Below are 17,046 nucleotides of genomic sequence, written 5' to 3'. Positions count from 1 at the left end.
GTAGTATATGGTGTTGGTCAGACATAGAATGTATTTTGCCAGAAGACCGATGTGCAAAGAACTGAAATGAAGCGCAATCGTTTGGAAAATGCATGAGCAATGAAATTAGAGAAGAAACAGAGAAGATTGAAACAATTGGTTGTTAATTTGCAAATTGACTGTTCATTGTTTGGTTATCAGAATTTACTGAGATAGTCTGTAATTTTTGCTTAAATACATTCGATTGTCCCCAACAAGTGTTTTGTTCACTACACTTGTCTTCCCTTTTGGTACCGTTTCCCTAGATGATTGCAGTGGTCAATAAGTTCCAAAAATCAATAGCTTTGTAAGTCTGTAACATTTGATGCTGACCTCATTAGTTTTAATGGGCTCACCTTGCTAAAGGCGTTCGGTCGCGCATCCGTACCACATCACAAGTTTGTACTCTGCGCTACACATCTACAACCACTAGGCAGCTTAGATTGATCGCTTCTCTGTACATCAATAGCTTATCAAATATGTTTTTTAACTTCTTCGCTTCTGACTTCTGATTTCACTGAGTTGGAACGTTTTGATTACAAAAGGTGGTACTGGTTAAGGTGTTGGCAAACGCCGAATACTTGTGGTATCCTTATAACGTTGGCTGGTTGACTTTAATCTATGTCGAAGCCGTTAAGATATGAAGTTTCGTGAAGTAAGATGATTTACTGAGGGTCTCAAATGACTTCACAGTAGTATGAAAACTGGTGATGAACATTAGACAAACATTTTGTGTATCAATATGTAACATTATGAACATCCAGTCTCAAAAGACAAGCTTACAGTTGTACAATGTACCCTTGAGAGTCAGGGTAATTTTGCATTGGTTTCCAGGAGAACCAGACACCACCAAGGACTAAACTTTATGATCACGTGACAGCCCAAGCAATACAGCTCAACCCCGTTTCACAGGAGAGCTAGACACCTCAAAGGCTTTACCCGAGCAGTACAGCTCAATCCCACTTTCAGGAGAACCAGATACCATCCACGACTAAACTTTATGATCCGAGCAGTACAGCTCAACCCCGTTTCACAGAAGAACCAAACACCATATAGGCTTTAACGCTGCAATCTGAATAGTACATCTCAATCCTGTGGCGCAACCACACAGGCACCAAGCACCCTGGTGGACCATTCGCACCATTCATATACACATTCACATCACATGTATAATTATTCCGATCAATGACCGCCTAAATCAATTACGCACAGAATGAACAGGTCAAAGTTGACCCATTCCACTTACACGACAGTCAAACTCATTACTGTTAGCAATAATGATATGTCTTACAATGTTCCAGTGACAATGGCCCTTGAGAATACTGAGAAGCAACCATCAGTGAGAATAAATTAGGTTAGCCAGCGAACCGACTGTTCACATGAACAGTCGGCGAAACTTGCCAAAGCAATGCCGAACCATCCACAATGTCAATGGTGAACTTCCAATCTCATACGAGACCTCCAGCTTTACATGACAAGCCATGATTTCCTCAAAATCGTTTCCATACTGCGCTACCCAGGGTAATCGGCCATGAAGAGCTTGGAAACCGGCTGAAAATACGTTGAGGATGTAGTCGTAATAGATGTATGGAGCTCACCTCGAAGTTCACAAGGTTCCTACCCCCACTCATCTTGAAAGATGTAAGTCTCATAGATGAAGTACAGGAACAAACAACAGAGTGGATAGCCGGATTGAGAAACTAATCCTTCGGAGATGGACCTTGATGTTTAGGATTCTTATGTTTGGTCTGTAGGATAATAAGAGGTGAACTGAAGTGGCTTGAAACATCCAATGCACCTGACATCACCTCAACAGGATGCTATACGTGTGACTCCTAAAAAAGGCACATAACGTGGTGAAAGTTAAGGTGCTCCTACACCCATTCTCCATTTTGAATGCTCCTCTAGCAGAAGCAACCATAGTTACTTCACTAGAGAGCTCCAAGAAGGAACTTGGTAAACACGAGGATCACTGTCTCTCACTTGCACTAGCTCTACCCGATGTACGTCACGTAACTTATCTACCATCATCATTAGCACATATCATCAGCTGATTTTTCTTGTGCCTCTTGTCACCTCTGTTTACATTTTGCCAGCACATTTATGTCTCCTCACATTGTTTACATTATTAGTAAATTGATTAATCATGAAAATGACACAGCAACCTTCAAACTCTTCTTATACAAGCAGCCTGAAGCCTTACAAATCGAAAGCCGGGACTGAATAGGTGAGCAAGTATTTTTGAACAATGACTGATGTTCTGAAGTGTACGCAAACCACGCTGACTATTTGCAATAAGTTGTCAAGTATGGCTTATCCAAATGTCATCTGGTATGGTGTGTGTCCAGTAAAGCTATTGAGATCAGCATCGATGTTGAAGACTTAGAAAACTATTTTTGAGATTTATGTGCTGCTACAATTAGATTTCTTCAGACAGTCGTTTACTATTAGTCCTTGTGCATTCAAATTGTTTGTCTATTATTTTTCCACGTCCTAACCGACAAACCTACAGGCTGATAATGTGATAGTCGCTAATATAGAAACGCGGATGTCATGAAGCAAATGAATTCACTTAGATTCCAAGATACAGAAACCCACAAATAATTACCAAAATAACTAGAATTGGTGCAGTGGAGTGGCTTGACTACCGTACACTGGACATTACGAGAGACTTAGAACAGTACTGAAACAACAAAATGTAAACTCAAAGATATTATTGTCTTACATTAGCCCATCAAAATCGATTGGATCATTCACGTGCGAGAGTGTTTTAATCATTCAAATTTAGTTATTACATTCACACTGTTCAGTGTGACGGTTAGGAATTCTGCTGGAGTAAATGAGACGTTGTTTGATTGGTGTATAAGGTAATAGATATCAGCTAGAGCTCACTCGAAAGTCACACCGAATTTCGTAGGTTTATTATTGTTCATTACTTAAGATTGGTGCTGTTCATTTTTCCTAGGCCTTAGTTGTATAATTTTAGTTAAACAGCCTGCAAATAATGAACCTCAATGTATTGGATATTATAGTCCTTGTGATATATTTTGCAGCTTTATTGGGTACTGGGATATACGTAAGTTCCAGTGTGAGTCGTAAATAATGGTTTTATCAGGCATTGTTCGCCTCTAGAAGAGGAACTGTTACTGGTTATTTTTTAGCAGGCCGGTTTATGACATGGCTTCCTGTAAGTCTACTATATTGGTTAATAAATAGTAAAAAAGGTTGGTGCATCATTATTTGCTAGCAACATTGGAAGCGAACATTTTATCGGTTTAGCTGGGTCAGGAGCGGCAGCTGGCATAGCAGTTGGCGCTTTTGAACTAAATGTGAGTAAAGTTTTCAGTAACTCACTTATTACATAAAAGCGGACTGTTAGCAAGATGTTATCCTATTGCTATGTCATTTGTTTAGTATATAAGTTATAAAAGTCTCATCACCCGGCCATTTTTACGCCACAATCTTTTGATAAAATAACGTGCTGTACTTTACTTTTAAGGCGTCAATTTTACTTCAACTTCTTGGATGGGTTTTCCTGCCGGTGTATATTGCGAGTGGAGTACGTTTTTTTGATTCATATGATATCTTCTAGGTATTTACATTGCCAGAATACATGAAGAAACGATATGGCGGAGAAAGAATACATATGTATCTCGCTCTTTTGTCTCTCATACTATATATTTTTACAAAGATTTCTGTAAGTTGATAGATTTTAACTTATTCAACTCTGTATTTTTTGACCATTTGAGATGTATTCATGTAGTTATTTGTATGCTTATTTAACATATATCTATACAAAGATTTTGATGATGCAACGGATGTTCTAGTTTTACAACTAGCTACCAGTAGCACCTTCTATATTCGATCGTTCGCAGTCAGATAGAAATCAGAAGTCAGACGAGAAGAGGCAGGAAAGATATATTTGATTCGTTACCAATATATCGAGGACCTTTTCTATAAGCTGGCTAATGAAACGTAGGAGCTGTGTCCCACGCCGTGTTGAAACGTGATCTGGTACGGATGCATGACCGAAAGCCTTCAGTTAAACAAGTCCACTTAAACAACATGGTCAGCATCCAATGTCGAACACTTAATGAGCTATTGATTTTGGGGAATTATTTACAGCTACAGATCACTCCCCCCCTAGTGAGGTAGTGATGCCCCTAAGACGTGACCAGCCAGAAGTTTAAACCCAACGAGTTTGTCGTTGGTAAACACTCTTCTGATAGCTTGCTTCGTTTAGCAGCGTCTGGTCGTCTTTCCTTAAACTACGGGACCAAAATGTACAACATAGCAATAAAGAAATATAGTACAATGAAAAATTCCGGTTCCTTGCGAAACTTCGTTGTTCTTTTCCAGCCGTCCTGGAAAAGAGGAAAAATAGAACGTGTGAGTGCATGTCAAAAATACACTCGTACTTGCGTAGGGACACAAGGTGAGCGGGAAAAAAAATGAATAAACTAATACACTTACAAAAAGCGTAAAAGCGATCGGAAAAAAATGGTTTTGTTTTAGTTTTTTTTATATATAAAAATATATATATATACGCTCAAAAAAAGATAAAAATGTTTTTTTTTATATAAATAAAAAAAATGAGCATATTAAAAAAAATTTTATAATAAACTATGAAAGGGTAATTCAAGATAAAGCTTATGTCCTACGTGCAATATTCATTAAGATGTTCTGGAAATCTTACTCGTCTTCCAGAACGCGTTGTTTTAGGTTTATCTATCGACGTTGACGAAGTATCAAGTTGTGTGTCGGCTGTCGTGTAGGGTACTACGAGTGTAGTAACTGTGTCGTTTGCTTGTACCGAAGGAAAATCGACGTAGCTAGGGTTTCCTTCTAAGTACGCTGCTTTGAGTCGGTCGATACTGATGCTATCGTTCGTACCGTTCTTATCTACTACATAGTACTTAGGTTCGCGTTGGAGAACTTTGAAGGGTCCTTCGTATGCTGATTCGAGGGGTCGTCGATGTGAGTCTCGACAAACGAAGACGTGTGTACTATGTCGTAATTCGGGTTGAACGAAAACATCAGTTGATTGAGGTCGAGTGTGAGCAGGTTTAACTGAACGCATAGCGTTTATAAGCCTACTCGTGTAAGAGTTTAGATCCATCTTCAATGAAGAAGCTGAAGGATCCACGGATTCTCCTGGGAGTCGGAGTGTCGTTCCGTAAACGAGTTGAGATGCCGTGTATCCAATGTCAGCTTTCACTGCATTGCGGATACCTAGCAAGACGAGCGGAAGAGCGTCTGTCCACTGTGAAACGTTTGTAGCTGATAATGAAGCTTTTAGTTGTCGATGAAAACGTTCTACCAACCCGTTTGCTTGTGGGTGGTAGGCGGTCGTTCGGAAACGCGTGATTCCTAATAGTGTGGTCAGACAACGGAAAAGCCCAGATTCAAACTGGCGTCCGCGGTCTGTAGTGATCGTGGAAGGGCAGCCGAAATTTGCTACCCATCGTTCGACGAAAGCACGGGCCACGGTTTCAGCAGTAATGTCCTTAATCGGTACTGCTTCTGGCCATCGAGTAAAACGGTCTACGCATGTTAGGAGATATGAGTATCCGTTCGAGTCGGGTAAGGGTCCTACCAAATCTAGATGGACGTGGTCGAAACGAGCGTCAGGGGTCTTGAAAGAGCCTAAGGGACATTTGTTGTGTCTTATGACCTTAGAGTTCTGACAGCTTACACAGGAGCGTGCCCACTCCCTCACGTCTTTATTCATGCCAGGCCAACAAAAGCGTTCGGCTATAAGTTTGACTGTTGCACGAGCACCTGGATGAGAAAGATTGTGCAACGTATTGAAGACGTTGCGTCGATAATGTTTTGGTACTATTGGACGATCCCAACTTGTAGATGTGTCGCAAAGTAAGGTTTCCTTACCTGTTCCCATCTGCTTAATACGTAGTTTAAGAGTTGTCGAGGATAACTCATGCTGAAGATCAATGTCTTCTTTTTGAAGCTGAGCGAGTTTAAGAAGGTCGAGTCCTTGGAAACTGTTCAAGGAACTAATTCGAGACAAGGCGTCTGCGACTACATTGTTAGCTCCAGAAATGTGTTGTATGTCTGAAGTAAACTGCGAAATGTAGTCGAGTTGTCGAGACTCTCGCGGTGAGTACTTGTCTGAAGATGAACTTAAAGAGAAGGTAAGAGGTTTGTGATCGGTAAAAAGCGTGAATTCTCTTCCTTCGATGGAATGTTGGAAATGCCGTACAGCACAATACATAGCTAGGAGTTCCCTACCGAACGTGCTGTACCTAGATTCCGCGTCTAGCAACCGTCTGGAGAAAAATCCTAAAGGTTGCCACGAGTTGTTAACCCATTGTTGTAAGACTCCTCCGATTGCTGAGTCGGATGCGCCTACTGCGATACTAATGGGCGCCTGAGTGTCCTGATGAGCAAGCAGGGTTGCTTTAGCAATGTGTTCCTTAACTGTGGAGAATGCTTTTCGAGCAATGTCGTCTAGACTAATTGATTTTGCATTTCCACGAAGCTGATCGGTTAACGATTTCATAAGGGATGCGCATTTGGGTATGAACCGTCTATAGAAACTTACAAGTCCGTTAAAAGTTCGTAAGTGCTTGATCGTGGTCGGTTCTGGGTAATCCAGAATGGCCGCCACTTTGCTCCTAAGGGGTCGGATGCCTTGGGCATCAATAGTGTGTCCTAAGAAGTCTAAGGAGTCGGTTCCGATTTGGCATTTCTGAATGTTTACAGTAATGCCATGCCTTTGGAGTCGATCGAAAACGATGTCCAGATGCTTGAGATGCGATTCTCTGTCCAGACTTGCTATTAGACAGTCATCAACATACGCATGTACGAAATTGAGACCTCGGAAGACATCATCGATAAACCTTTGGAAGGTTTGAGCCGCATTTCTTAAACCAAAAGGCATTCGTAGAAATCCGTAAAGACCGAAAGGAGTGATGATGGCGGTTTTTGGAATGTCGTCAGGTGCCATCGGTATTTGGTTATAAGCTTTAACCAAGTCGATTTTCGAAAAGACAGTTGTACCTTTCAAGGTAGCTGTCAAATCGTGAATATGAGGCAGCGGGTAACGATCGGGAATGGTTTTAGTATTCAGACGCCGATAATCACCAGTTGGCCGCCAATCATTGCTGTCCTTTTTAGGGACCATGTGCAATGGGGATGCCCATGGACTGTTCGATGGTCGAATTATCCCTAGGTCCATCATGTGGTCGAATTCGTTTTTAGCTAACCTAAGCTTCTCGGGAGCGAGTCTTCGGGCTTTCGAAAATACAGGTGGTCCTGTAGTCGAGATGTGATGTGTAACATTGCTGGTTACACAAGGTAATTTCGATTGCGATTGGTATATCCCGGGGTATTTGTCGAGTACTGATTGGTACGAGGGGTCTATGGTATGCTTAATCGTGACTGGGGATAACCTGCAACCAGAACAAGGAGTTACGCAAACAGATAGTTTAGTGTTTCCATCTATTAACCTTCGTGAGCGTGTATCGATGAGTAGATTGTGGTGTTGTAACAGGTCTATACCAATGATTGGCATGGAGACATCTGCAACCACGAAAATCCAGTGTATGGGTTTGCGTAAACCCACGTTAAGGTAGACGTACCTTTTACCGTAAGTAGCGATCGGCTTTCCGTTTGCCGCCTGTAAACTTAAAACAGACTCGTGAAGTCTGTCGTTGGAGTTCGCGGGAAGAACGCTAACTTCTGCGCCGGTGTCGACGAGGTAGCGAACTTTCGTAGTCACATCCGTGACGTATAACAGACGGCTATGTTCGCCGGCTACGGTTGCCGTTAACGCGTGCCGGCTGGGAAGTTTCCCGAACTGTGTTTCGTGTCACTCGATTTTGGAGTCGGATAATTGCAGGGCTTCCTGCAATTTCTGGAAGACTTACCGTACTGGTTATGATACCAGCACCAGTCGGGGTTGTCTGTCTCTCGTGGTCGAGAGACAGATCTCTTACGTGAAACGATCCTACGTGAGGATTTTGACCGACTACGGTCATTACGAACTCTAAGATATCTTGTAAGCGTGTGACATAGTTCGGCCATGTCAGTCGAGGTCGATTGGGGTTTTTCTTTGATGGAAAAAACCTCGGCCTTAGAAAATTTGGTGATTTCCAAGATTCGATAGGCAGATGCAGCTAGTTCATCTATGGCATTGTTTTGAGATGAAACAAGCACTGCCTGCACCTGTTGAGGGAGTTTAGACAAGAAAAGTTGTCTAAATAGGCCATCATCGAAAGTTCGTTGGCCGATGACTTCTCTCATTCTAAGCAACATGTCCGTCGCAGAACCATGTTGCAAGTCGATATTGTTAAGGAGTTGGTCTAACCGTTGTCGATCAGTTAGGTCTCCGCGTTTTAAAATCGATAGTTTAAGCGTTTCGTAAGGTTCGGGAACATCACTAGTAAACATACTAGGTGTTACGTACCTGTTAAACTCGCGCGGTAACGCCTTAACAACCGCGAGGAAACGTGTGCGCGAGTCCGTGATTCCGTGCATGCAAAAATCGGCTTCTGCATAGCAGAACCAGGACTCGATATTGTCGGGCCAAAATGGCGTTAACTGAATCGAAATAGGGGGAATAGACTTAAACTTAAGAACCTTAGGAGAGTGTTCCGTCATAGTAATATAGATAACGAGAAATGTCTAATTAAAATATATCCGAGAAAAAAAAAATTCGCGAAAAAAAGTATATCACAATATATAAAATTCAAATAAAGAATAACAATGAATAATAATATTCCAAAATGGAACAGACTCACAGTATATTGACTTGGTGTACCAGATCACGTCGGTCTCACCAATGATGATGCAACGGATGTTCTAGTTTTACAACTAGCTACCAGTAGCACCTTCTATATTCGATCGTTCGCAGTCAGATAGAAATCAGAAGTCAGACGAGAAGAGGCAGGAAAGATATATTTGATTCGTTACCAATATATCGAGGACCTTTTCTATAAGCTGGCTAATGAAACGTAGGAGCTGTGTCCAACGCCGTGTTGAAACGTGATCTGGTACGGATGCATGACCGAAAGCCTTCAGTTAAACAAGTCCACTTAAACAACATGGTCAGCATCCAATGTCGAACACTTAATGAGCTATTGATTTTGGGGAATTATTTACAGCTACAATTTTATCGCTGACATATCCTCCATTGGTAACACACTTAGTGACTTCACTCCTACTAGCCAGAGTAGGCATTGCTGCAGACGGTCGGTGAAGAACTATTTGGCGTCGCTTGTGACTTATTCAGGAAGTTTTAAGTGATGAATCTAGTTCTGCGAACAATTTTACTTTTGAGGAGTCGCTTCAACGACGCCTCTAAACTAGAATTCTTCTCAGAACTATTTGGCATTTAGGGGATAGTTGACTCAGCCCAAACACTTACATTGCTAATTAAGATATTGAAGAAGCTCCATCTTTCGTCTTTGCCTTCACTTACCCTAGTTATTTAGTTATCATCAACACAGAACCTATAACATATGTGTGTTTGTTTTATTCTCCATAACTTACACGACCACAGAGAAAAAGAAAACGAACAAGATGATAAGCAAAAGAGGAGACTTGATTTCAGCTACAAGTTGTGTCGAGATACAAGAGACACTGTTCAATAAGAGGAAATGATTTCGAATAATAGAGAACGAGGGATGATATTTAACCTGAAATTTAATTGAAGATGAGGAATCGATGTGATTGTGCCGAAGAGATCGATTTTTTTCCATGTCATCAAACGTCGTCACTCATTTAATTTTAGTACTGCATCAGTCAGGTTTAAAGCGCACCATTTCTTAGTAGTTAGCAGCGATAGATTTCAATAAAATTGAGTAACTGAAATGCCCTGGTAATCGTCAATTTGTACGGCTAATCCTAATGTTATTGACCAAGAGATTCTGTTCATCTCTCAGTCAGACTGATGGGAAAGAGTGAGTGACCAAAGCGTAACTAGTGGACAGTTAAGACTATTCCCAAAGTATTGGTTCGCCCGAAAATAAACAAAGCTTCTATCCCTCCTTACGGCAGTTTTACTAACTGTGAACTTAGTCGGTCTAAACGGCTGTCTGGCGTTAAACATCCTCAATACTTTTGCTATCTCGTTTGCTTCCGTCATGCCCATCAGCGTGAGTTTCGAAGCTAGTATCGAACCAGTTTCTTGTTTTTGATAGACCGATACCCGATGTTATCTCTTAGTGGCATTTTTACTGGGAACGCTTTCAGACACCTGTTTGTGCCAAAGCATAGTCAGAGTTAACATATGTGCTAAAGATGGAATACTAGCATCAAAGTCTATCCAAGTATGGCTGTTGACAGTATGGTCTAATTTAATCCGCCATTGAATGAATTTCCGGATTTGCAAGCCAATGCGTTCCTTTGGGTTTGTAACTCATACTTATTATAAGTAAATGGTTGTGTGAACATAAATACAACAGACAGTCTTTATCATGTATTCTAAGAGCTGGGACGTATTGCACAAAATAGTCTCAGTCATCATATAGTCAGAAAATCAATCACTCTATGTCACGAAAAGTAACTTAAGTACAAATAATACGAAGTTAAGGACATTGCGTTCATCTTGAAACCTAAAGCGATATCTGAAGATCAAATTTGCTACTTAATGACTACGTTTCATTTCTCTCTACAGTTAATCAAAAATACTTTGCGGAGTTTGTAAGAAATATTATTTGAAGATAAGTTTTATTTAGTATTGTTAAAAATTCTGGACTTCATTTCCTTCCAACCAGACTTTGGGGTCAGATAGCTTCCTTTGATGAACAATATTATTATTTCTTGCACCACAAACATAATCAAAGTCGATCCCATCAAAGCATGCTAAGACATTGTCTTGGTAAATAAAGCTAAACCACACTTATTTCTAGACTTGGCTCAGACTCTTTACAACTGTTATGTACTATCTCAAAATTTGAATGTAATAAATCTTCGAAACACATTATTTAATATTTGGACAACCAGCAGAAATAACAGGCGCCCTAATCTAATCGATTCCGTTTCCATGGGTTACTGTTCAGTAACAAGTATTTTCGAAAACTACAGTCAGAACAAAATGTTAAAACACTGATCTACAAAATGTTATTTCGTAGGTTTCTTATTAGATTTCACTTTTAAATCTAAAAATGAGTGGGAAAACTGGCTGGTGGACGGCTGGTACGCGGCTGTTAGATTATGGAGTCTGCTCAAAATAAACTTTTGGACTTTATTTGAATTTGTAGTTCTGTTATCAGAAAGTGTTCGGAGATTTCCAACAACTACTGAGTTATTAACTCTTGTACTCTGTGCATATACCTGTAGAGTTTAGACTCAATACAATTCTTGGTATTCATTGCACATTATTGCTGTTTAAATATGTCATTTTCAGATAATTAACCACACTATTTTTACTTTATGTACATTTATGTACTTTATGACATAGCTAAATAACCCTATGTCTTATGATGCTCTACTACGTTTCACACGTAACTCGACCAATTGCAATGCATAATTAGGAGATCTGGAGTTTTTCTGATGATTAGCTGATCCAAGTACTCAACAAATAATTTGTTACCATTAGTTGATATTATTCATGCAAGTATATAATTGTAAACTGTTGATTTTAGGTTAATTTATATTCAGGTTCACTGTTTTTAACTGAAGCATTAAAATGGAATACTTGGGTATCAATAGTTTTGCTGCTTTTCCTCACTGGTCTTATTACTGTTACCGGTAAGATTCCGTTGGTATTTTCTCTAAATTTTAAACAAGTATCAAGATGTATTCGAATCGTTACGTTTATTTGAATAAGTTATATTAGTGTCTCTGAAGGACCGGAATTGTGTCTACCTAAATATACATAAAATCGTCGATCAGTAGGTTTCATAATCATCAATGTACGTTGGCTTTATATACTGTTTTGATGGGTGTGGGCAGTTTTATAAAATGAATTTAAATGACCAACCTTATGCATTTCAGTTTACTCTATTGTGTTTGCTTAAATATAGGAGTTTCGTTGTAAGATCGTTCCTAACGAGTATCAAAAGGAAACGTAAGTGTCAAGTCTATTTTTGTCATTATAAAAGTTTTTAATTCAATCTCAATGTATTTAGAAAATGCAAATATTCATTTGCAATCAATCCTTGCTGTTCAACTTACCGCTTTATGTGTGCAAAGCAGTATGATGTTTTAGAGTTGCTGAAAAAAACTTCAAAACCAGCGATATCAATTGGGAAAATGATTTGTAGCTTTTCTCTGAAGAAGCTTTTTAACAGAGTTCTACTCCTTAAATAAAATGCACATAAAAATGTAATAATACTGTCCTACCATTTTCTTTCAAACCCTGTTTCTGCTATTATGCAAAAGCATAAACTACTTCAGTCCCCGTAACCAGATTAGGTATTGATGAAAATGAATGCTGAATCAGTATTTGGCATTTAGACGAAGAGGGACCCGTCTAAAACACTTTGTCGGGAACGTTAATCCAAAACAAATTACGAGTTATGTTTATGTACGGAAATTGGAATTTTAGTCCGTAAAATATCAGCCATCCTAATCTTTGCTATATACATTACATAAAGACACTATTTCTCTCCCAATCGATAGAAAATATTCACTCCATTTTTGAGGTCATTTTACAATAGTTTATATGCATACGGTGTTTGCTCAAGTTAATATTCTTTGGTCTTTACTTGTGTATCTTGATGACAAGCTTTGCGGAGTAGACAGGGCTAGGATATGAAAATGAACTATGTTATCTCAGTATTCAGCTTACGTCTAGGAGTAATTATCTCCAATTTCAACACTTATCACCGTCACATTGTTTCGCGATAGTACCAAGAGAGCCTTGTATAGTGAATTTTTTTCACAAAACCGAGTCATTCAGTCATCATTAACACAGAATCTGGAACATATGTGTGTTTGTTTTATTCTCCATAACTTACACGACCACAGAGAAAAAGAAAACGAACAAGATGATAAGCAAAAGAGGAGACTTGATTTCAGCTACAAGTTGTGTCGAGATACAAGAGACACTGTTCAATAGGAGGAAATGATTTCGAATAATAGAGAACGAGGGATGATATTTAAGTTGGGTTTATTCACAACTACTCTACACACATATCAGGTCGGGTATTTAACTACAATGACGTTAACGTTTTGTTCCAATCTCGAGGACATGGCTCAAAATTGTTTGCAATGGCGAAGGTGCATCCACTCTTTGTGTTCTACCAAATTCTAATCTTCTGAATTCTTCATGTCCCTATCTTTTTTCTCTTTCCAAATTTATTTCATTGGATTATACTCCTTGAATAACATCTTCAAACCCTAATCTTCCACATAATGCTTATACTCTTACTACTTCTACCACTATGGGATCTGAATGGACAACTGCATCTCTGTGCTAATGTGGTATGGCAACTCGAACTGATGTACGTACGAAGTTCTACGTTGTGACTGACTGACGCCGAGGATCCACTGCAGCACATCTATACTATGGGAAAATGATGAAAAGTATCAAATGACTTTAAAAGATCATCATCTATCCACTCAACCTCACCAAAGCATGTCTATCAAACTCATCAGCAGGGACAAAATTAAATGTTAAAACCGACAAAAACAGTTTACGGGAAATGAAATCCACATTATTGCATCTCTTCGAAGTAGGCATAGCTGATAAATCAATCAGTTTTATACGAACCGAGTTATGAAGTGAAAAAAGAGAGAACACCAACCACTGTTTAGACAATAAACTGCTCTAACTGCGAGTAACATTACATCGGACGAAGTCACTGCCCTCTTCACACCAACTACATGAACGCCAACTAGCTGTGGAAAATCCCCATGTATTTCACTCATCAATGCACATAAACGATTGTAAAGACACATTCAACTGAGAAAATGATGAGGTGTGCAACAAAGGAACAACCAAGATAACCAGATGACTACTAAAAGCTTGGCACTCATCTCAATCGACAATCAATAAACATATCAAAATCGATCCAATTTATCAATCAATTAGAGGAGTCGATTAAAAATTCCAGATTCAGGTCAGGGAAAGACAATCAAGATAAACATGCAGGCGATGACAAAATAGGGATGAACAGTATTTAATCAAGGTCGACATAACGAACTGCTAGTCATATTTGGATAAATCCAAGTAGCTAACTTCCTTCTGAAGTTTGTTCTGATGATGTCTTCTGGAAAACATCGATGAAAGTTTCACATTAGAACCCACCCACGCACACCTAGCCCACTGAATATAACTCAATCAAAATCACAATAATTCTCCAACTATTCGCAAATGAATTGGTTTGTCGTTTAGGCTTGAGCTACTATTCTCAATCTGATTACTGTATTTGTTTTATTTACTCAACTTACTTGCAAAGTACAGATTAGTCCATTGAAATCCAAGCTAGGTCTAGTGATACTATGTCGTTGCCTGATCCAAGATAGGTGGAGCAGAGTTGGAATCTGAAACTTACTGAATAGAAGTTGACCACATTAATCACTAAGCTACTACTCCATTTTATTAGTTGTGCTAGTCAGATGATGTTGGACTAATGTTCAGAAGAGATCAGTTGAATTTCAAAGTGAAATTTTATATTTGAGACTTTAACGTATTAAGAATATTGATAACAATTCACAGTACTTACTTATGCCTGTTACCCCTCGTCGAGGAGCATAGGCTACCCACCAGCATTCTCCATCCAACCCTGTCCTGGCCGATCCTTTCCAATTCTTTCCAGTTGTTATTCATCCTTTTCATATCTGCTTCTATTTCCCGGTGTAATGTGTTCTTTGGCCTTCCTCTTTTCCGCTTCCCTTCACCATTCCAAGTTAGAGCTGGCCTCGTGATGCAGTTTGGTGATTTCCGTAATGTATGTCCGATCCGCTTTCAACGTCTTTTCCTAATTTCTTCTTCAGGTGGAATCTGGTTTGTCCTCTCTCATAAAACGCTGTTACTGATAGTATCCGGCCAGTGAATTTCGAGTATTTTGCGTAAACAAATGTTTATAAATACTTGTACCTTCTTGACGATGGATTTAGTGGTTCTACACGTTTTAGCTCCATACAGTAGAACTATCTTGACATCCGTATTGAAGATTCTCACTTCGAAATAAGTTGACAGTTGTTTTGAGTTCCATATGTTCTTCAATTGTAGAAATGCTGTCCTGGCTTTGCCAATCCTCGCCTTTACATATGTATCAGATCCTCCTTGTTTATCAACGGTGAACAATTCACAGTAAATAGAAATAAATATTCGTAATACCTTGATTGTAATCAATCGAACCATTTCAACATGAATAATATAGGTCTTCAGACTGTTGTTTTAGTTTTCTATTCAGAGCAAAAAACAGAGATGAGCACAGAAAACTATTCAGTTCACATTACTAAATGAAAATTATAACTCATGTCATGCATGACCTTAATGTTCCATAAACCACGTATTAATATTGAATAAAGTTTAACTAGTTTTGATGACTAAACTGATAAACAATTTGAACATTCCAGAGTTCATAAACTGGTAGATTTCGGTGAATTTTGTAACAATCATCATCGAGCGTGGATTGCAGTGGCGAATGAAACTAGAAAAGGAGACAGATATTTTGGTTTATTATAGATTGCTTTACTCATTTGTATACATCGATAGTTTCAGAGTTTAATTCTTGTCTCCATTTAGAATTGTTTTCATCAATCACCAGCTGTAACATCTGTCTGCAAACCAGCTATAACTGTCTGACTCCACCGCATCTGTAACAACACGCACAAGAACATTAAGATGTAGTTTACGACACAAATAACATTGTCTGGTATTTGACGGGGTTCCCGAAACTGAGAGGGTCTATATCCTGAAGACTGCTGGTTTTTCTGACAAATACTAGAGTTATGTAATTCGTTTATTATGATATTGAATTCTGTAGGCGAATGGTTGAAGCAGTGGTTATTAAAACTGTGGGTGGTATAACTGTTTTTTTTATCAGTTTCTAAATGAAAGAGATGATTAAGATAGCTGTGTAGCAAGTTCTAGAGTGCTTATACCGGTTAAAAACAAGCAATCATGAGGATACATTTTGCAGATTGACTGTTTAGTGTTAGACTAATAAGTTGAATGTTTATTATCTAAAACACGAGGTGAGCTTTTCTATGTTTACCGAGTCAGAGTGTGTTATATGGGAGTAATCGATAACAGTTTCTAGGTAGGTAAGTAAGTAGGTGGTATACGATGGAGTTTTCTAGGAAGCATAAGATTTCTCAACAACTTGTATACTTGTTTATTCGTTTCAGTAGTGAAACAGGAAATATTTTTATTATCTGAATTATTTGGTTAACATTATTTATGAATCGATTGTAAAGAGCCTGTGGAAGTACACAGAAAGGCGACTGACTGTTCATGGTTTTGTTATGATGAACAATGTCTGACATCCAATACTGATACACAACGTCCTACGCACTAACCCCTCAAACTGACTATTTGGGCGAGAAGACAAGACTAGAATCAGAAGTCGGTTGAGCTACCGAACAATATCCATATGGAGGATCCCAAAACACATGGAAAATATTGTCCAGAATAATGTCTATAATTATACATAATGACGATAATCGATTTCATTTATTCATTGTTAATTATTTCAGGTGGATTAGCAGCTGTTCTGTATACAGATACACTACAGTTTTTCGTGATGATAATTGGTGCTTTAATACTGGCTATAATAAGTAAGTTCATTGACTAATTAATTTTCAATCATTTAAGCTCAAACAGTTTTGAGATAGTCATTGAAAATGGATCGATCTGAAGTAATTTGTTCCATTTTTTAACTTTCCTATCAAAATGAATGTATTTCTCAATAGAGATACCAACAACTGGAACCCAATATTTGACAGTGCCATAAATATCTGTGATTTAATCGAAATAGCTAATTCGTTATTTTCATAGTTGAAATCATGAGTCAATTGAAACTAGACCACCATGGAAAACGTGGAAGCACTGGACGGTCGTTTCGTCGTAGTGTGGGACTCCTCAGCAGTGCGCATCCACGATCCCGC

General features: G+C 38.9%; 1 protein-coding gene across 1 annotated transcript in view; it reads left to right on the top strand.

The window, feature by feature from the left end:
* Positions 1 to 2,854: 2,854 nt before the first annotated feature.
* Smp_134080 (inositol transporter) overlaps positions 2,855 to 17,046 on the top strand; it is a gene marked incomplete at its 3' end in the record, with an annotated part of 31,063 nt that continues 16,871 nt past the window's right edge. Inside the window, exons 1-8 of the mRNA XM_018795374.1 lie at positions 2,855 to 2,931; positions 2,984 to 3,094; positions 3,134 to 3,205; positions 3,243 to 3,347; positions 3,518 to 3,577; positions 3,611 to 3,715; positions 11,628 to 11,733; positions 16,636 to 16,716. Coding sequence (XP_018649694.1) covers positions 3,023 to 3,094; positions 3,134 to 3,205; positions 3,243 to 3,347; positions 3,518 to 3,577; positions 3,611 to 3,715; positions 11,628 to 11,733; positions 16,636 to 16,716 — 601 coding nt within the window. The 5' untranslated portion in view covers positions 2,855 to 2,931; positions 2,984 to 3,022. The remainder of the gene's footprint in view (positions 2,932 to 2,983; positions 3,095 to 3,133; positions 3,206 to 3,242; positions 3,348 to 3,517; positions 3,578 to 3,610; positions 3,716 to 11,627; positions 11,734 to 16,635; positions 16,717 to 17,046) is intronic.

Source organism: Schistosoma mansoni, chromosome 2 (genome assembly GCF_000237925.1).
Source record: "Schistosoma mansoni strain Puerto Rico chromosome 2, complete genome".
Taxonomy (NCBI): Eukaryota; Metazoa; Platyhelminthes; class Trematoda; order Strigeidida; family Schistosomatidae; genus Schistosoma; species Schistosoma mansoni.
This window is presented reverse-complemented; position numbering and strand designations above follow the sequence as displayed.